This window comes from Lissotriton vulgaris, chromosome 1_2, assembly GCF_964263255.1.
Source record: "Lissotriton vulgaris chromosome 1_2, aLisVul1.2, whole genome shotgun sequence".
In the NCBI taxonomy this organism is placed as follows: domain Eukaryota; kingdom Metazoa; phylum Chordata; class Amphibia; order Caudata; family Salamandridae; genus Lissotriton; species Lissotriton vulgaris.
The window spans coordinates 108,106,014-108,128,184 of NC_141686.1; the positions used below are offsets into that span (position 1 = coordinate 108,106,014).

Below are 22,171 nucleotides of genomic sequence, written 5' to 3' on the forward strand. Positions count from 1 at the left end.
AAAATCCAATGGCTGCCTTCTCAGCACAGATGGTACGCATTCACAAATGGAAGCTGTCTATAAACACACAAGTTTGGAGGCATACAACTTACCCACATTTAGAATAACCTATTTCTTCCTAAATTGCAATTGAGTTTGTCTTCCCTATTTATTTGTGTACACTTTGCAACTTCTCTTTGTCTTATAATTTGCCAATATTTATTTACTTTAATATCGACTGCAGAGGGCAGAATTATTTATAAATAGGCTTATCAGTTGTAATTTAATAAGATCCCACAGAAAAAATAAAAAAGGGCACTTTTGGCCATCTCAGTCCCAACTGGTCCCCATCATGGTGGCCTTCATCATTTGGAACTTTGCCAAAACCAGCCACAAAAGTGAGAAATCTGGGCGTCATTTTTGACGACAAATTAAATTTCATGGCCCATGCCAATCAAACGGCTAGTACAGCATTTTTTAAATTACGCTTGATAAGGAAGATTCTCCCTTTTCTTCCAAAAAATGTAGGCAAAACTTTGGTCAGTTCCCTGGTCCTATCAGCATTGGATTACTGTAATGGACTGTTTTCCAATGCCCAAGTTAGGGTCATCAAGAAAATGCAAACAATTCAAAACGCTGCAGCCAGACTTCTTTCAGATACTCCCAGATTCAAGCCAATAGCCGAGACCTTAAGAAGTTTTCACTGGCTCCCTGTTAGGAATAGAATTACATTTAAAACGTTATGTATTGTCTACAAATCGCTACATCATCAAGCACCCCAATTTTTTAGAGACCACCTTGTTCATTACGCTCCCCCGCGAACACTTCGTTCAACAACACAGAATGATTTGGTGGTACCTCGGACCAAGCTGGTCAACTGGGGAGACAGACGATTCCTGGTCACTGCCCCAAAGCTGTGGAACACTCTCCCGCAATCTATAAGATCCTGCCCAACCCTCATCTCTTTCAGGAAGAAACTGAAAACTTGGTTATTTAGTCTCTAATAATTTAACAGAGTAGCACAGGAGAGCAAACATATGTACAGCGCCGAGACGCCTGCGGGCAATTGTTCGCGCTTAACAAATGTTAAAAATAAATAAATAAATAAGACCAAAAAGTTAAATCAACCCTCTCTATGGTATTTATATAATGAATATGTATTTTCCTCCCAGTTAAATGTTTAAGATGTTATCTTATAACAGGTTGTTTCAATCTTTCTACTAAGTTAAAAATTATCATCTACCTTTATTTAACATAATATTAGCATATTTGTATGTGACAATGGAGTCATTATAAACACTCTTTAACTCTCTTATTTCACAAGTCTTCAAGATTCATCTTATATTACTTATATTTAATCTATTCTGGACCTCAGTTTCAAAACTCAAATGTACATTTTAAAATAGGTTTCCTAATTGTTTTCTAGAAATTGTTTGACAGCTCCTACTGTGCGTGGTGCACCCACCAAATCCGTTCTTAAATGTGCCACAGAGGGCGGCATTCTGGCCTAGGTTTCATTGCCACCCCATTGTTAGAGTGGCATGAAGGTCTGCTATCTCTTGCAAGCCTATGTCCCTGCTTGTGTTGTTGAATGCATCACAGCCAAAGCCATTAATAGGCCTGAGAAGGTTCATATGAGCTCCATTATGTCTGCATAGTTCATTGTACACAACATGGAGTTAAGAATATAGATTATGTCTAATCTAAAGATTAGATCCCCCAGGGCCGGCTCCTGCAATGTCCCGGGGTGCCCACCCCCGGGACATTGCCGTTTGCTATGGCTAGGCGGGAGCATGGCTCCCGCCCTGCCATAGCAAACACTGCTTTGCTTCTTGAAAGCGACAGTAGGAAACCTGCTCTCGCTTCCAAGAAGCAAAGCAGAATTGCTTATGGCCAAGGACCCTTACCCAAAAGCAATTTCGGCTCCCGCAGGAGACGGGGAGCCAGCAGGGACCGTGGGGGCTTTGGGCTCCCCCCACGGTCCCCAACTTGAGGGCCGGCCCGGGGGATGGGGTCTCAGGGAAGGGGGACATACGGGCCCCCTCCCTTTGTAATTAAAAAAAAAAATGAAAATACGGCTGGGTCCTGGAGGATGGGATCCCCGGGGCCAAAATTGGCCTCAGGAGGGGGCCACGCGGCCCCACCTCCCACAAAAAAACAGGCTGGCCATGCCTCAGGGAATGGGGTACCCTGGGCTTAAAGTGGCCTCAGGGGGCATGTTTGCAGAGTGGTGTAAAAAGGGGGCATGGCCTCGGACCACTGTCAGCATTACAGCTGTGTGGGACTTACTATAGATAACAGGAGGGCTAGTTGGCCCCCAGGAAGCCTCAGTAGGCAAGGGGACTTCATCTCCCAACCAAGAGCCTGCCAAGAGGCGCGTTTGCAGAGTGGTAGAGAAAAGGGGCATGGCCTGTGTCCACCTCGCAGTAATTCCACTGTGTGGGGCTTACTGGAGGTAACAGGTAGGCTAGTTGGCCCCTAAGGATCCCCACAAGCGAAGGGGAGTTCATCCCCCAATCATGAACGTGCCAGGATGTGCGTTTGCAGATTGGTGGGCAAAGGGGGCGATGCCTGCTATGAGAATTTAGCAATCCTATTGTGTGGGGCTTACTGGAGAAAATTGGTGGGGTATTTGGCCCCCAAAGATGTCCTTGAGGTACGACTACCCCTTCTGTTACCTCCAGTAATATCCACACAGTGGGACTGCTAACAGGTCTTCAGAGGCCATGGCCCCCTTCCTCCACCACTCTGCCAACGGTCTTCCTGGTACACTACCGGTTGGGGGATGAAGTCCATTTTACTCCTGAGGGAGTTTGGCGGCCAAGTAGCCATCCTGATACCTCCTGTAAGTCCTAAGTAGCGGAATTCCTGAGTGCTGATTGGAGGCCCAGCCCCCTTTCTCCACCACTCTGAAAACGCGACTACCAGTTAAAGAAGCATTTGTAATATAATAGGCCTCGCATTTGCAAGAGTTAGAGCTATTAGCGTTGTACATCTAAAAGTGTTTTATTAATGTTTCTTGGAGTGGAGTGGATGTAGATTGTGTGTTGTGGAATTATGTGGTATGTTGTGCAGTGAAATTATGTGGGTAGAAAGTATGTGGTATTTAGTGTATAGAAATTATGTAGAGTGTTATGGAGAGTAGTTTTGTGGTATGGTATTCTGTGTTGTGGACTGGTAACCTCAGGTTTAGTCTTCCTCGGGTCCATAGAAGCTAAACTATGAACTCAATGAGACAAAAAAAGAAGGAGTCGCTGAGGATCACTTCTGGACCTAGTCAGAGGTATGAGCAGGGCCACTGGAATTATGCAACTGTTTGGCTGCACCAACTTTCGCACAATTACACGTTTTCCCCATTAGCCACACAATTCATCATCTGCTGCCTAATCTGCAGATTTGAACAAAAAAAGCCTTGTTTGTAGCTTAAATGGCTCAAACGTTACAAAAATGCAGCAACAAGTGTTACAGCATGGTGGAAGGTACTTGGTAAACCTAGAATGGTCACCTGTTACTTATTACTAAATGTGGGTGTTAAATTGGTATTAATGGTGTGCAAGCCACTCTTGTTTCTTTCTACACCTCTCTTGCCTCTTTCTCCATTTCTGTTGCTTCTTTCTGCACATATCTTTCTTTTTCTACACTTGTCTTGCCTCTTTCTGCACATCTCTTCTACTTTCTGCACCTATTTTGCATCTTTCTGCCCCTCCGTTGCCTCTTTCTGTACCTCTCTTGCCTCTTTCTGCACCCTCCTTCTTTCTGCACCCCACTTGCATCTATCTGCACCTGTTCCTTCTTTCTGTACTTTTTTGTTACTTTCTGTACCTCTCTTGCTTCTTTCTGCACCCTCTTGCCTCTTTCTCCATCCCTCTTCCCTCTTTCTGCACCTGTCCTTTTTTTCTGCACCTCTCTTGTCTCTTTCTTCACCCCTCTTCCCTCTTTCTGGACCCATGTTGCTTCTTTTTGCACCTCTCTTGCTTCTTTCGGCACCCCTTGTGCCTCTTTCTGTACCTCTTTTGCATCTTTCTGCACTACTTTTGCTTCTTTCTGCACCACTCATGCTTCTTTCTGCACATCATTCCCTCTTTCTGCACCCCTCTTGCCTCTTTCTGCACCCCTGTTCTTTCTTTCTGCTCTTCTTTTGTTTCTTTCTGCACCCCTTTTGCTCGTTCTCCACCCGTTACCCCTTTTTGCATCTCTGTTGCTTCTTTCAGCACTTCTCTTGCCACTTTTTCCACCCTCGTCCCTCTTTTTGCACCTGTTGCTTCTATCTGCACTTCTCTTACTTCTTTCTGCAACCCTTGTACCTCTTTCTGCACCCCTCTTCCCTCTTACTGCTCCCCTCTCGCCTCTTTCTGCACCTCTGTTCCTTCATTCTGCATTTCTTTTATTTATTTCTGCAACTCTCTTGCTTCTTTCTGTATCCCTCTTGCCTATTTCTCCTCCCCACTTCCCCGTTTCTGTATCTCTGTTGCCTCTTTCTCCACCCCTCCTCTCCCTTTCTGCATCCCTGTTGCTTCTTTCTGCACTTCTCTTGCCTCTTTCTGTACCTCTGTCCCTTCTTTCTGCAACCCTTGTGCCTCTTTCTGTACCTCTCTTCCCTCTTTCTGCACCTGTTACTTCGTTCTACACTTCTTTTGATCTTTCTGCACCTTTCTTGCGTCTTTCAGCACCCCTTTAGTCTCTTACTGCACCCTTCTTCCCTCTTTGTGCATCTCTCTTGTCTCTTTCTGTACCTCTCTTGACTCTTTCTGCACCCCTCTAGCTTCTTTCCGCATCTCTTTTGCCTCTTTCTGTAGCCCTCTTGCCTCTTTCTGCACCTCTGTTGCTTCTTTCTGCACCTCTGTTGCTTTATTCAGATATTCTCTTGCCTCTTTCTGCATTTCTCTTGCTGTTTCAGCACTTCTCTTGGCTCTTTCTGCACCTTTCTTGTTTCTTTCTGCACCTCACTTGCTTCTTTCTGCGCCACTCTCACCTCTTTCTGCACCCTATTCCCTCTATGTACAACTCTCTTGCTTCTTTCAACACCTCTCTTCCCTCTTTCTGCAGCACTCTTGCCTCTTTCTGTACCTCTGTTGCGTCTTTCTGTACTTCTATTGCCTCTTTCTGCACCCTTCGAGCCTCTTTCAACATCTCTGTTGCTTCTTTCTTCACTTCTCTTCCTTCTTTCTGCACCCCTTGTGCCTCTTTCTGTACCTCTGTTGTTTCTTACTGCACTGCTCTTGCTTCTTTCTGCACCTCTCTTGCTAATTTCTGTATCCCTCTTGCCTCCTTCTATACCCCTCTTGCCTCCTTCTGGACTGCTGTTGCTTTTTTTTGTACTTCTCTTCCTCTTTCTGCACCCCTCTTGCCTCTTTTTGTACCTCTGTTGTTTCTGTCTATATTTCTTTTGCTTCTTTCTGCACTTCTCCTGCTTCTTTCTGCACCCCTCTTGCTTCTTTCTATATCAGGTTTGCTTCTTTGTGCACCTCTCCTGCCTCTTTCTGTACCTCTATTGCCTTTTTCTGCAGTTCTCTTTCCTCTTTCTGCACCTCTTTTGCTTCTTTCCTCTTTCCATACCCCTCTTGCCTCTTTCTGCACCTCTGTTGGTTCTTTTTGCACTGCTCTTGCTTCTTTTTGCACCTCTGCTGCAAATTTCTGCATCCCTCTTGCCTCTTTCTGTACCCCTCTGCCCTCTTTCTGCACCTCTCTTGCCTCTGTCTGCACACCTGTTCCCTCTTTCTGCACCCCTTTTGCCTGTTTCTATAATTCTCCTACCTCTTTCTGCAGTTTTCTTGCCTCTTTTTGCAGTTCTCTTCCCTCCTTCTGCACCTCACTTGCCTCTTTCTGCACTTCTCTTGCTTCTTTCTGTACTCTTCTTCTGCACATCTCTTGCCTCTTTCTGTACCATTCTTCCCTTTTCTGCATGTCTCTTGGTTCTTTCTGCACTCCTCTTGCCTCTTTCTGTACCCCTCTTGCCTATTTCTGCACCTATTATGCTTCTTTCTGCACTTCTCTTGCCTCTTTCTGTCCTACTCTTACTTCTTTCTGCACCCTTCTTGCCTCTTTCGGCACCTCTGTTGCTTCTTTCTGTACCTCTGAGTTAGAGGTAGTTTGAATACCCCTGCCCTATTATGTACTAATGCATTAAAGTTAAATGTAAAAGTTTTATAAAGCGGTCTTAGACCAGTCGGTTTCTTGGCGCTGAGGACGGAAGTGCGAGGGAAGCAGGGAAGCAGCCTACTCGGCAAAAACTTACAAGAAGAGCCAGGTCTTCAAAGCCCTGCGGAAGTCCATGTAAGAAGCAGTGATCCTAATGCTGAAGGGTAGAGAATTCCAGAAGGAGGGGGCCAAGAAGGAGAAACTCATACCGCCATGCTTCTTCCTTCTGCACTGGGGAATACACAAAAGGTGTTTAGAAGAAGACCGAAGGTCACGGGTGGGAACGTAGGCCTTAAGTTTGGCGGCTGTAAAGGCAGGAGCTGTGCCGGCTAAAGCCTTAAAGATCAAACAGCCGAGTTTAAAAAAAGAGCGTTCAGAGGAAGGTACCAATTTAATGCTTTTAAGAGTGGGGTGACATGGTAGTGTTTGGGGAATTTGTAGACTAACCTGGCAGCCTTGTTCTGGATTAGTTGGAGGCGGCGAAGCTCGTATGCCGGAATACCGACGTATAGAGCATTTCCGTAATCCAGACGTGATATGACCATGGCTAGCAAGATAAGTTTCAGTGCTGCATTAGAAAAGAAACAAGAGATTTTACGTATAATACGTAACTTAAGAAAGCAAGATTAAACCACCGCACTGATTTGAGAATGCATGGAAAGATCACGACTGACTCTAATACCAAGACTTTTTGACAGAAGCTGAGGGAGAGGGAGGGAGGCCAAGAGAAGAGGGCCAGAAAGAAGAGGACCAGGGACTGGAGGCACCACCAGTAAGCACTAGCTCGGTCTTGTCAGGATTGAGCTTAAGCTGGTTAAAATTCATCCAGTCACTGATAATAGTCATAACTGATTGAAAGTTGAAAACGGAAGAAGAAGAGGAAGAAATATTGAAAATAAGTTGGAGGTTATCGGCGTAGTTAAACACCGTGACATCCACTTTTTGAAGAGCAGAGATGAGAGGAAGAATATACAGATTGAAAAGAAGAGGAGAAAGAGAAGAACCTTGGGGGACATCACAAGTGATATGGCAGGCAGCAGCAGAGAAGCCGGCCAACTGAACGGCCTGCTGGTGATTCTCCAAAAACTAGGAGATCCAAGCCAGAAAGGATCCCCGAAGGCCATCGCCTTTGACACGATTGATCAGGATGGTGTGATCGACCGTGTCAAAGGCGGCTGACAGGTCCAGGAAAACCAAGGCCTGAGAAGAGTTGGCATCAGCTCCGCATCTAAGTTCATCCAACACAGAGAGGATGACAGACTCTGTAGAATGCGCAGGACGGAAGCCTGCCTGATGGGGGTCTAAAAAACGCGTATTCTCGATGAAGGAGCTAAGGCAAGCTGTAACATGACTCTCCAAGATTTTCCCTAAAAAAGGAAGCAAGTAAATGAGGCGAGAATTGAAGGGAGAGGACGGATCGGCCCCTGCCTTCTTCAAGATGGGAATAATTTTAGCAGATTTGAAGAGGTCAGGGACCGCCCCCAATGAGAGGGAATTGTTAAGAAGTGACAAAGGGGGATCCGGACAGATAGAAAATACCTCTTTTATTAGGTGAGCAGGACAACTGTCGGAAGGGGAGCCAGACTTGACTTTGGTGAGTAAGGAAAAGAAAATTTCCCTAGATATATGGGGGAGTTGTTCTAGACAATAAGGATTAGGGGCAAGATCAGGGCATGAGAAGTTAGGTGAGGGAAGAGGGATATTTGCTTTGATTGTGCTGATTTTGTCAATGAAGTACTTATTGAGAGAGTTACAGAGGACTTGAGAGGGGGAAGGCTTAAGGGTGGCTCTTGCAGAAGTGGACAGGTCATGGACGATCGAAAAAATATCTTTAGGCTTATTAACTGAAAGAAGAATGTTTGAGGTGAAATAATGCGATTTAGCCTGAAGAATAGATTTCTTATAGTCATAGTTAAAATAGGGCAGCACCTAAGCCTCCAATGTCGTTCAGCCTGCCTAAGAGCCAACTTTTTAGATTTTAAATCGGGGGTAAACCATCTATTGGAATCATGAAGGCAGCACGTCCTGAGACGTTTTAGAGGAGCCAACTGATCGCAGGCTGAGGAAAGCCAGTTATTAATGACTATGGCCTGGGAATGAGGGGAAAGGTCGAGTAGGTTAGGACGTGAAGATGAGAGGGAGGAGCAGAGGAGGGGTATGTCCACTCGTCTCCAATTTCAAGCCCAGGTGTTAGAAAGAAGCAGGGGTTTACTAGGCTCTACAAGGTCGAAGGAAAATGAGATAAAGGAGTGGTCAGACCAAGGACATGGGCTAATAGTAGGAGTAGGAATGTGCAAGTTAATTGACCAGACCTGGTCCAAGATGTGACCATGAATATGAGTCGGGGAGTGTAAGTACTGAGAGAGATTCAGATTACAGAGCAGGTCAGTGAATTCTTTAGAGTGAGGGTCTTCCCGTGGGTCAGAGGGCCAGAAGTTGAAGTCACCCAACACCAATAAGCGTGAGTTAGTTACAACCAGCGTAGCTAACAGTTCTTCGACTGCCTGAAGAAAAAGGGGCATGGACTGTGGTGGACGATAAAAAAGGGCGCATGTTAAAAGAGCAATGGTGGAGGTAGAACAAAGGACGAGAAAGTCGTTTAGTGGGAAAAGGCATAGGCAGAAACTGATAATTGGAATGAATAACTATTGCAATGCCACCTCCGGCTTTCACATCTAGGCGGTCTGAGCGTAGAATATAATAAGGGTCAGGGGGTGCCTTACAGGGGAGGTCATGTCAATCACAGGCATACCCCAGCCCATAGTGTGGCCTAGTGTATGTAGGTGTTTTCACTGTATTCTAAGTGTCTTTCAGCATAGCACTGGCCCCGGGCTTGGTTAGTCAGCGTCAGTTACCAGCAGCACAAGTAAGCAAAAAGTTGGGGGCACAGGATGACTTTGCAACAAGGCCTCTTTCTGCACCTCTCTTGGTTCTTTCTGCATATCTCTTGCTTCGTTCTGTACTTTTCTTCATCTTTCTGGACTTCTGTTGCATCTTTCTGCATTTCGCTTGCTTTTTTGTATGCCTTTCTTCTTCTTTATGCACATGCCTACCTCTATGGGCATAGTTAGAGATTAGCATTTAAAAAAACCTTTGAAATTCATTAAAAAAACATATGCTTCGGGGTGTTATAGTTAGAAATTAGCATTTAAAAAACCTTTGAAATTCACTGAAAACCATAGGTTTCAGGGACGTTTAGTTAGAAATAAGCATTTAAAAAACCTTTGAAATTCAATGAAAAAAACATAGGTTTCAGGGACACACTAACCCATACAGCCACTGACTCACCCACTCACGCATCCATGCAGGCAGTCACACACACCCTTAGCCACCCACACAGACACTCAGACACCCGTAGAGGTACTCAAACAACCAATCACTCACCCATATAGAAACTCACATGCCCACTCACACATCCATACAGCCACTTAGACACGAACTGATAGACAGATACAAACATTCACACAACCAGTCACTCACCCAGACATTCACTGAGACAACTAATCACTCATTGTACAGTCAGTCCTACTAACCTGTGTTTAAAATTTTATATATATCTTCCAAAATTACCGCCCCATAATTGCCGTTTTGACAGAAGAGGCAAGCCACAGCCCAATTCCTTAGAGCGTGATAATTTTATTATACAGCAAAAATGCCCGACGCGTTGAAAAAAGTTATACTGGAGTGGCATACACTGTAGAGGTGTAGAGTAGAGTAAATGTAAATGTAAATGTACAGGAATTTATATAGCGCAAATCACCAACCGGTCTCTAAGCACTTGCTTAGGGAACCCGTCCTGGTATTCCCCTGTGAGATAACCCCAGCAGGGTATCCGCAAGGTGAAAGCCAGGCATCCCGCCGCGAGGGGCCGTTGTGGAGATTAAGCAAGCTAATGCCCAGAGTCGCAGAGTGTGAACCCGTGAATCGAGTAGGCACCGGAGCGAGAATTGTCGAGTCCATGGACATTTTAGGACTCAAGACCCCGCCGAGCCGGGAATTGAACCCTGGTCCCGGGCTGACCTCTGCTTCCAGGTCTGCCTCCTCTAACCAGTGAGCCACACTTCTCCACTATACAGTGGAACGGCAGTCAGTGGAATACCGCCCAGAGGTGGGTAGAAGAGTGGAGTAAATAACAAACAATGAAAAAAGGGTATAAGGGAAATTTAAAGACCTGCCCAGAATAAAATCCCCACAATTACAAAGCTAACAACAAGAGAAACTGGGGGTCTATATGGGAGCTACTAGTACTCCAAAAATCTACAAACTCCTTACTAAGTGAGTTGGTGCTAACAGGGCTTAATAAGTTCTACTACCTACGAAAAACAGGACAATACCTAAAAAATGGACATACTTAGATTGTTGGTAGGACCCATACAGAGAAATGTTGGATTCCCATCAAAATTAAATGTAGATCAAATATTCTAATTTGGTCATCCAAAGTGGGATGGTGTGTCCCTTGATCAACGGGACTCGTCCATTCCCTACTCATTTGGGTCAAACCCTCAATCACTGTAGTGACCATGAGCTAGCGATCGTGATGGGAGCATGTGCAGTGCAAAAAACATAAAGTGGTGAGTTAAAAAAGGGTAAAGAAACAATGTAAAAGAACTTTAATAAGGTTGTTCTTCCCCCTACTAAAACCAAGAACAGTGCAAAGAAAGCAGTCTAAACAAATAACTGCATATATTAGGCCAACATGTTTCAGCCGATAGGAACAGGATTCCACGGCTTTCTTCAGGGATAAAGTTCTAAACATTTGCTACTGCAAAAAAGTGAAACATTAATCAAAACCTTTTTCAAAGGATATGTATAGATTATCCAGTTTCTTGTTCCTCTGTATCAACTGGTGTGTCTTACATCTATAGAAAAACAAAGAAATATATTTAAAAAAGTATGTCGTATTTAGAGAGCGGGGCCTCTTTCTTCCTGAGCTGGGTTCCAGGAGAGGTGAGGTATACTCCCTGTCAATCATCAATCAGGAGTTTGTTAAAGCGCGACTACTCACCCGTAAGGGTCTCAAGGCGCTAGGGGTGGGGGTGCAGGTTCCATTCCATCAAGGAGGGGGTCTGTCGAAGAGCCAGGTTTTGAGGTTTCTTGCGAAGATGGGGAGCAATGTTGTCTGTCTGAGGTGGAGCGGAAGGGCGTTCCATGCTTTGGCCACGAGGAAGGAGAAGGAGCGGCCTCCCGATCTGGCCTTTCTGGTGCGGGGGACCACGGCGTAGGAAAGCTGGGCTGATCGTAGGGTCCTTTGGGGTGCGTGGAATTTGAGTCGGCTGTTCAGGTATGCTGGTCCGGTGCCTTGGAGGGCCTTGTGTGCGTGGGTGAGCATCTTAAAGGTGATTCTCGCCTCGACGGGGAGCCAGTGGAGTGTGCGCAGGTGCTGGGAGATGTGGCAGTGTTTTGGCAGGTTGAGGACCAGTCTTGCGGTGGCGTTCTGTAGCTTGCGGATGAGGTTTTTGTTTATTCCGGCGTAGAGTGCGTTGCCGTAGTCGAGTCTGCTGGTGACCAGGGCGTGAGTGACTGTCTTTCGGTGTTCGAGGGGGATGCATTTGAAGGTGTTACGAAGGAGGCGGAGGGTGTGGAAGCAGGAAGATGAGACAGAGTTGATCTGGTGGTCCATTTTGAGCTCGGAGTCCAGGATGATTCCCAGGTTGCGTGCGTGGTCTGTGGGGGTTGGGGGTTTCCGAGGGCGGTAGGCCACCAGGTGTCGCTCCAGGCGTCGGGGTTTGGGCCCATGATGAGTACTTCTGTTTTGTTGGTGTTTAGTTGTAGGCAGCTGTTTTTCATCCATTCGGCAACGGCTTCCTTGCCTTCTCGAAAGTTGCGTCTGGCGGTGTTGGGCTCGTTGGATAGGGAGAGGATGAGCTGGGTGTCGTTTGCGTATGACACGATGTTGAGTCCGTAGGTTCTGACGATGGGGGCAAGTGGAGCCATGTAGACGTTGAAGAGCGTCGGGCTGAGGGAGGAGCCCTGGGGGACTCCGCAGGTGGTAGGTGTGGGGTCCGAGAGGAAAGGGGGGAGTCTGACCCGCTGCATCCTGCCGGAGAGGAAGGAGCAGATCCAGTCGAGGGCCTTGACCTGGATTCCTGCATCGTAGAGTCTGCGTATTAGGGTGCGGTGGGAGACTGTGTCGAACGCCGCTGATAGGTCGAGGAGGATGAGGGCTACTGTAAAACTCGGGTGAGTAACATTGGTAAAGTATATTGGCTCACTTGTAAGGAGCCAAAGACAGGATTTTCTCTCTAAATACGACATACTTTTTTTATGAAACATGTTGGCCTGGTGGTCTGGGGACAGCAGACCACCATATCCATGATTGCTTTTAAATAAAGCAATATTTATTTTTTAAATGCAGCTCGTTTTCCTTAAAGGAAAAGGGGTTGCGTTTAAAAAAAGAAAAACCTTTTTTAGAGACGGCAGTCAAGTCAAGTCAAGTCAGAAAATTTATATAGCGCACTACATACCCAGAGGGTCTCAAGGCGCTAAGGAAGGGGAGGAGGATTACTTGTCAAATATCCACGTTTTAAGTTGCTTTCTGAATGCTAGGTGGTTCTGGGTAAGGCGAAGGTAAGTGGGGAGTGAGTTCCATGTTTTAGCAGCCAGGTATGAGAAGGATCTGCCTCCCATGGTGGTCTTGTTGATGCGAGGTACAGTGGCGAGGGCTTGGCTGGAAGAACGTAGTTGGCGGGAGGGGGTGTAGAAGGACAGTCGTGAGTTGAGGCATTCTGGTCCGATGTCGTAGAGTGATTTGTGTGCGTGGGTTAGCAGTCGGAAAGTGATTCTCTTGTTGACGGGTAGCCAGTAGAGGTCTTTCAGGTGACCAGAGATGTGTTCGTTGCGTGGGATGTCTAATATGATTCTGGCTGAGGCGTTTTGGATTCGTTGGAGTTTCTTCTGGAGTTTAGCGGTAGTACCTGCGTAGAGGGTGTTTCCGTAGTCCAGTCGGCTCGTGACCAGAGCATGGGTGACTGTTTTCCTGGTTTCGGTGGGGATCCAGCGAAATGTTTTTTTGAGCATGCGAAGAATGTTGAAGCAGGATGAGGATACGGCGCTGACTTGTCTGTTCATTGAAAGTGAAGAATCCAGGATAACGCCTAGGTTCCGTGCGTGGTCTGTCGGGATGGGTGCTTTTCCAAGGGCTTCCGACCACCAGGAGTCGTCCCATGCAGAGGGGGATGTACCTAGGATGAGGACTTCTGTTTTATCTGAGTTCAGTTTCAGACGGCTGTGTTTCATCCATTCAGCAACTTCTTTCATTCCTTCGTGTAGGTTAGTTTTGGCGGTGCTGGGGTCCTTGGTGAGAGAAAGGATTAGTTGAGTGTCATCCGCGTAAGAGATGATGTTGAGGTTGTGTTGGCGGGCGATGGCCGCGAGGGGGCTCATGTATACGTTGAAGAGGGTGGGGCTGAGTGAGGATCCTTGTGGTATGCCACAGATGACTTCGGTGGCCTCGGACTTGAATGGTGGAAGGCGGACTCTCTGGGTTCTTCCGGTGAGGAACGAGGTGATCCATTCCAGTGCTTTTCCTTGTATTCCGATGTTGCTGAGGCGTTGTAAAAGGGTGCTGTGGCAGACTGTGTCGAATGCTGCAGAGAGGTCGAGGAGGATGAGGGCGACTGTGTCTCCATTGCCCAGTAGGGTTCGAATGTCGTCTGTTGCTGCGATGAGGGCGGTCTCAGTGCTGTGTTTTGCTCGGAAGCCAGATTGTGAGGAGTCGAGGGATTTGTTGGCTTCGAGGAAAGCGGCGAGCTGGTTGTTGACAGCTTTCTCGATTACTTTGGGAAGACAAAAAAAAAAAAGAAATGGCCTGGCCCCAAGAGATGGGGTCCGCGGGGGCCAAAAGGATCAAGGAAATTAGGGCCACACAGCCTCACTTTCTAAAAACATGAAAAGATCAGAAGTCAGCAACTCCCTGAAGGCCCCGCCCCCTTTCCCCTTTCCCCACTACTTTGCAAACGAGCCTCCTGTGCTCATGGTTGGGGGATGAAGTCCCCTCCACTCCTGAGGGTCTTTAGGGGCCAACTAGCCCACCTGTTACCTCCAGTAAGCCCCACATAGTGGGATTGCTGAGAGGTGGTTGGAGACCATGCCCCTTTTTACAGCTGTTTGGTACTAGAGGTAACAGGACGGTTGGTTGGCCCCCAGGAACCCTCAAGCTGCAAGGGGACTTCATCCCCCAACCAAGAGAGCACCAGGAGGTGCATTTGCAGAGTGTTGGTGAAAAAAGAGTGTGTGTCCTGCAACCAACTCTCAGCAATCCCACTGTGTGGGGCTTACTGGAGGTAACAGGTAGGCTAGGACCCCCAGCAGTGAAGGGGACTTCATCCCCCAACCAAGAGCGCACCAGGAGGCATGTTTACAGACTGTTAGAGAAAGAGGGCGTGGCCTGCTATCAGAACTCTGCAATTCTGCTTTGTGGGTCTTGCTGGAGGTAGCAGGAGGGGTAGTTGGCCCAAAAGGACATCCTTGGGCCAGCTACCCCTCTTGTTACCTTCAGTTAGTTCCACACAGTGGGATTGCTAAGAGGTCTTCGGAGCCCATGCCCCCCTTTCTCCACCACTTTGCAAATGCACCTCCTGGTGCACTACTTGTTAGGGGTTGATGTCCCCTTTACTCCAGAAGGAACTTGGGGACCAAAAAGCCCTCCTGGTAGCTCCTGTAAGTCCTACGCAGTGGAATTCCTGAGAGCTGGTTGGAGGCCCAGCCCCCTTTCTCCACCACTTTGCAAACGTGACTGCTAGTTAAAAACCTTAGAAATTCACTGGAAAAACACCGGTGTTATAGTTAGGCTGACATTCACTTGTACAAAACCTGTGACACCCCCGTAATGCATTGCTGATGATGTCACATATTACATCACTCATGACGTGGTCAGTGACATCACTCATGACATCACTGATGACATCATCCATATAATGATGAACCTACTCACACCCCAATATAACCTTTCATACACCCACTCCAAATTTCAGACTATCATTCTCAAAACCATAGACACACCAATACCAGTAAGTACATACCCACTCACTGATTCATAGGTCTACACACACATCCACTAACTCACACATACAACACCTCATACACGCAGTCACTCACCAATACAGCCACTGATATATATACTCATATACCCATACAGACACTCACACACCACCACTTACCTGTAGAGCGACTCACATCCCCAGTCACTCACCCAAAGAGTCAATCACACTGCCACTTACTCACCTATACAGTTATACACACACCACCTTACTTATTCATATAGATTCTATCATATACTTACTCTCTTATACAATCGCTGACACAAGCACACACTCATCCATACAGCCACACTCACTAACACATACAGTCACTTATAAACTCCAACACTCACATTTACTGCCTTTCACATATGCATTTACTCACCCATATACCACTGAGACATCCATTCACTCACCAACACAGCCATGCACACACTCACTAACCCATACAGCCCCTCGCAAATGCACTCCTGAACCCATACACCCAGTGAATCAACCACTCACACATCCGTGCAGGGAGTCACACACACACTTTACCCTCCCACACAAACACTCAGACACCCATACAGGTACTCAGACAATCAATCAATAACCCATATAGACACTCATGTAGCTACTGACCAACCCATGCAGCTACTTAAACACCAACTTACAGACTGATACAGATATACACACAGATTAGTTACTCACCCATACATTCACTGAAACACGTATAATCACTCACTTCGACAGTCAGTCACACACCCACTGAATCGTCAGTGATGTCATCAGTGATGTTACTGACCATGTCATGAGTGATTTAATATGGGACGTCATCAGCAGTGCATTACGGGGGCGCGAGACTATAACTGCTGAATTTCAGAGGTTCTGTTACATCTGAAATGTCAGCCTAACTATAACGTTCCTGTAACCTGTGTTTTTTCTGTGAATTTCTATCTATCTATCTGTCTATCTATCTATCTATCTATCTATCTATCTATCTATCTATCTATCTATCTATCTATCTATCTATCTATCTATCTATCTATCTATCTATCTATCTATCTATCTATCTATCTATCTATCTCCCTCTATCTATCCATCCATCCATATATATCACACTTATTGACCACTCCAGCAGGTTCACGTAATGAAATAGTTGTAGTTGATGGAGTGGGTGCAATACTTTTTTAGTTAGTCAATTTCTCAACCATGTTAGAGTGGTACAACACCAGTGTATGTATTGTTTAAAAACTCACCAAGCTGTCTATTCATAAGGCTGGTGACCAGGCCAATACTTTGTGTTGTGTACAGAATATACACATTATATATAATGTATTTCTGTTCGATATAGTGGGTGTGATTTTTGTAGGCCTATAATTTGAGCAGGATATAGTGACATACAACCCTATACACCCCTCGTTCAAGATATTATAGAAGAAGAATACGGTCTCGGATAAGATCCTAGTTCAGATACTGATGTCACTGTCACTATGTTTTAGATTTTTATTATGTCACTGTCATGGCCTGACGGTATATCTGTGTTTTACTTATTAGAGACAAGTTTTTTAATTCTCTCCTACTAAAGGTTTGCAAGCAGTACCAGAATGCGAGGAAAGACGCCTTCTGCGCAAAGGGTGCAAGCTGCAAAGGACTCCATGTCTGTGGATTCTTTGCCCGGGGCACGTGTCGGAATTCCAAATGCAGTCGATCTCACAACCTGTTGGATCCCAACAACATGCAAGTGCTGCAGACTCATGGGCTGACCGGGGAAATTGCCCAAAACATCCAGCTGATGCGCATTCACCAATGCAATGAGGCTCAAAAAGAGACTGAGAAAATCAACAATATAGGTAAGGAAGCAAGAAAAGAGAACCACTGGTTACAAGGTGTTCTGGAAATTATCACATCTTTCTTTGCAATACCATACCGTCCATATAAACATTTACCCTGTAAGCTCAGCAACTGATTTATATCCTCTATCCTTTTATAGTGCTGCATGGCTAAGTCAGTAAAACTCTCTCCTAGTTGCCTAGAGAGACTCTCCTTCAAAAGCCACTTCCTAATGGCCTAATTTCCTAATATGCTTCCATCCATTTCTGCAGCACTCTTCTCTCAGCCTCAAAGCTGGCTCGCCACTCTCTAGAGTCACGTCTTCTGAATATTTATGTTTACTGAGTCATCTGCACATTACCTTGGTGCCCACCAACTTCTATCTCCCAAGCCAGCCAATATCACTGTCCATAAGTTTAAGATTCTCCCATCTCAGAACATACCTGTTTTGTGGGGTATCTCTTTTACAAATCGAATCCAGCAGTAGGTCAGAGGCTGGTGAGGAAATGGAAAAACATCAATGGTGATAAGATGGTGGCACATCTGTCAGCAAATTATCCTCAGACCCGGTTAGTTGATAATCCTGATGCCCTCTGTGATAACCTAGAGGAGAGGCTTCGTAGCGCGGTCGACCATGTGGCGCCAGCACGCAGGGTCAATCTAGCGAATAGAGGACGGAGGTCCCCTTGGTATAACGACGCCCTAAGGGAGAAAAAGAGGGTCGTGCGCAAGACGGAGAGAGCCTGGCGTAAAGCCTATGATACGAAGGCGAGAAGCGTCTATCTGCTTGAACTAGCGAATTATAAGCAGGCAATTACAGCTAGGAAGGCAGAATTCTATGAAGAAAGGATCATCACAGCGACAAACCCTCAAAAAGAAGTTTTCCGAGTCCTAAATGAACTTAAAAAAGTGAAAGAACAGAGGCCGGAGTTCACTCTAGAGGACTGCCAGAGATTTCAGAATTTTTTCACCAGCAAAATTGCGGATCTTAATTCGGAAATTGCCTGTACCCCCATACATGCTTGCCCTCCACTGGCCACGTCGGCCAAAAAGCCGGTGGCTAGACCTCTGGAGCTTCTTCCCCCCATTATGAAGGAGGACCTGCCCAGGCTTATCGGGAGAGTGAAGTCGGGTTCCCAGGCAGACCCTTGTCCCCCTGACGTTTTCAAACTGGCCATGCCAGGAATAGAAGAGGAGGTATCGAATCTCTTGAACTCCTCTCTAGCATTAGGAAAGGTTCCTAATGCCTTTAAGGAAGCAAGGTTGATCCCTCTGCTGAAAAAGCCTGGGGCAGATGTGAAATGCCTAAAAAATTTTAGGCCTATCTCCCAGATCCCTTTCCTGGCCAAGGTGTTGGAACAGCACGTTCTGGCCGCCCTCTCGGACCATCTAGAAGGGAATGGCCTGCTGGAACCAAACCAATCAGGGTTCCGTGCAAACCACAGCACGGAACTGGTCATGCTGTCCATCATAGACGAGCTCCGAACTAGGGCAGATAAGAGGATACCCGGCGCCCTGGTGCTGTTAGACCTCTCTGCGGCGTTTGACACCGTCAGTCACAAACAACTGTTGACGCGGATGAGAGACTTCGGCATCCGGGGCACAGCCCATGCCTGGTTTGCTTCTTTCTTACAAGGGAGAATACAAAGAGTTCAGTTGGGAGAATTACTCTCCACGGCATCACCAATCTCTTGTGGAGTGCCACAGGGGTCGGCTTTGTCGCCCCTGTTATTTAATATATACCTTCAACCACTGATTGGACTCCTGAATCAGATGGATTGTCAGGTATATAACTACGCCGATGACACCCAAATCATTATCCAAATGGATGATGGGGCACCAGCTAATCTGCAAGCCATCTTGAAGCAGACAGCTAACTGGATGTCACTGAATTCTTTAAAAATCAATCCGGAGAAAACGGAAGTTCTACCTGTTACCATCGCCGGCAACCCGTGGCATGATGGACTCTGGCCGAGGGAACTTGGACCGCCCCCGGAGCCGGCAGTGGCTGTAAAAAGCCTTGGCATTTATGTGGATGACAAGCTCTCCATGCGGAAACAGGTCACCACGGTGGTAGGAACTTGTGTTGGCATGTTGCGTCAACTTAGGAAGATCGCGCCATTACTGTCCCATTCTACCCTGCGAAGGGCGGTCTCTGCTATGATCCTGGCAAGACTGGATTATGGTAACTCGCTCTATTTGGGCTTACCTCAAAAACTTCTGGACAAACTGCAGATGGTGATGAATGATGCCGCCAGGCTCATTCACAAGAAACCCAGGAGCACGCATGTGTCCCCACTCATGCGTGAGTTACATTGGCTCCCAGTAAGGCAGAGGGTGCTTTTTAAAGGGTTATGCATTGCACATAAATCCCTTTATGGTAAGGCACCAAGTTACATCAAGACCCGCCTGACCCCATACACACCGTCCAGGGTGTTAAGATCTGCCGAAGCAACTATGCTCACGCAACCCCGGTTCAGATTGGCGACAGTGGGCGGTCGTGCCATCTCCAATACCCTTCCAGGGGTCTGGAACAGTCTACCGGTGGACTTGCGCAAAGAACCCAATTTGCTGACCTTTCGGAAGAGGCTGAAGACGGTTCTGTTCCAGAAAGCTTGGGGAGGGCTATAAATCGCCTGTAGTGTTTCTTTTGGTTCCTGTGGTGTTTATTGGACAAGCGCTTAGAGACCCCGGGGTTATATAGCGCTATATAAATCGAAATAAATAAATAAATAAATAATAAAATAAGTGATGATTTGCACATTTTGCTGCTAGAGTACTTCCCAAACACAAAGAGAGGCTAATTTTTAAGCCTTTCTAAGGCTTTCTTCACTTTTGGAATTGCCTTTCTGCAAGCTGGTGCTAAATATAGTAAACAATTTTTAATAGAGACAACATGTTTTCAGTGTGTTTAATGAATGGCTTGCAAAGATGCATTGCTCAAGGGTGGGAAGCATTAAAAGTATTGGGACGTTCCTATCTCATGTATAGGCCTTGTGCAACTTCCAGGCTGCTTTACAGCTTCTTCAGCACACTGCAAGAAGGAGGCAAAGCTGGGCAGCAGGCTGTTTTGAAGAGTTGGGTTTCAGCCATTCTGGGAACTTCAGCGCGTTATATTCAAGCACCAGTGCTATAGTTTGAAAATGTCAGGCTTCTTAGCCTTATCTCGCCACCTGTTACTGGAAGTCCTGGCAAGGAATACGAGGTTATGGCAAAACAGTAATTTATGGAGGATGCATAGTGTTTTTACTTGAGGTCATTCCTTGACTGCGCGACAGTACAGGGCCCACAGATTAGTCTGATGTGGTTGGATCAGCTTATACCTAAAATGATTTACGTTCTGGGCTCTCTGTAATCCTATGTGGTCCACAGACACAGCAGTTACTGTGAATGCCATGTTGAGTGTAGAGCACATCCTATGTGTGAACCCATTTGTGATAACTGAGTAGTAAAACATTTAATTCACAGCATACAGTTTTTTCAGTTGGTCTTTAAATTAGCTAAACAGTTAAGCATCCCTCCAGCCATAGTTGAAGACATGTTGAGAAGGAACTCTGGGCAGCAGCAAACATTCACAAGCAACAAGGACTGAATGGCTTGTTGCCATTTCTGAAGGGGTTGGGATGTCGTCCGTATGTTCTCCGGGTTACTTCTAGCTCAAAAGACATCCCAACTCCTTCGGAAACGGCAACAAGCCGACAACCAAGGACAAGCGGATTGGCTTGCCTTTATTTATCCGTCCGCATACCCGGCGGCGGACCCTGATACCCGCAACACATCCACTGGACGCTTGAAAAAGCGCTTTCATCTTGTGTCTATTATAACTCACACCCGATTAGGACCGGGTTGGAATTATCACCGGTCCCACGATACCACGCTCAACCTAACTTCGACAGCCCTGGGTCTACCCCGATATTGACGAAACACGTGTCGGCTGGTTTTTTGTGAAATCAATACTCTCACCAAATAAATAAAAAACAAACAAGACAATAACATAGGAGTTTGATCTTATCCTTTCATCGAATGTTACTACACCGTACCTATGAACTAAATCAGGTTGTGTGCGCTTGACTTTGCTTACATTTACACAGAAGGTAGAGCTCTTCTCTCACTTCTTTTCTCAGAGATTAGGGTTATCTCTGACCAAGAAGCACCAACCACCCAAACCTCTTAATCACCCTCCAACCACTACCTGTAGAGCGCCATCGAATTTCTGAACTTTTCCCTAACCCTTCGCTGAACTTCATTTGCATATCTGTAGGAGTTGCAGTCAAAAGATAGAATAAGCATGGCTACAAGATGTTCCTGTGTAACACCACAATATTTGATAGCAAAGGCTGAATCGAAAGAGGCCATAGTGCTTGCTTGAAAGTGATCTTTCGGAAAGGAAGAGAGCCATGATCAGCCTATGCCACTGCCAGCAAGAACACTTAGGGCCCGATGTAGTTGGTCCATTACCGGTCAGTAAACCCGAAAATCAGTAAATTTCAGGTTTACCGACCGGTATTGAGCCATTTGCTATGTAGGGGAAATTCGGTAAATACCGAATCGGTATTTACTGATTCTGTATTTACCGAATCATCATTTACAGATTCGGTTTTTACCGAATCGGTAAATGACAATGTAGGAAGCACTTTGAAGAGTGCTTCTTTGCTTTAAGGATTCGTTATTTACCCCCAACTATTAGTTGGTTGTAAATAACGAATACCTCTGTAAATGCAAATCTGTGCATTTACACCAGTGCCATGTGGCAGACATACATGCCCTCAGGGCATGTATGTGTGCTACATGTGCACACAAGCACTATTCAGGGGTGCAACAGGGTGTCAATGTGCCACCCTGCCATCCTTGACTCTTTCCCTATTTTACCAAATCGGTATTTACCGATTCAGTAATTCACATTCATTCCTATGGGCCTCCAGGTCCTTAGGAATGAATATGAATTACCCAGTAAACACCAAATCTTAACGATTCGGTAATACTTATTGAATTTTTCCCTACATAGCATTTACCGATTCTAAAATACCGAATCGGTAAAATTCAGTATTTTAGAATCGGTAAATGTGCTTTACCTACATCTAGCCCTAAGTGACTTATTACGAGTTCTGTGGTCCGTGGACTGCCGTACCCACTGTCCGACCGCTGCGAGCTCTGCGGTTCATCCGCTGTATTCTGAGTTAGGAGTGCTGCCTTTGCAGAGACCGTGGCTACACCAACGGTACCAC

General features: G+C 46.2%; 1 protein-coding gene across 1 annotated transcript in view; it reads left to right on the top strand.

Annotated features, from left to right (window-relative positions):
• Positions 1 to 22,171, top strand: part of LOC147734642 (protein mono-ADP-ribosyltransferase PARP12-like) — a 335,778-nt gene that overhangs the window by 96,371 nt on the left and 217,236 nt on the right. Inside the window, exon 3 of the mRNA XM_086952938.1 lies at positions 16,702 to 16,966. Within this exon, the coding sequence (XP_086809064.1) occupies positions 16,702 to 16,966 (265 nt within the window). The remainder of the gene's footprint in view (positions 1 to 16,701; positions 16,967 to 22,171) is intronic.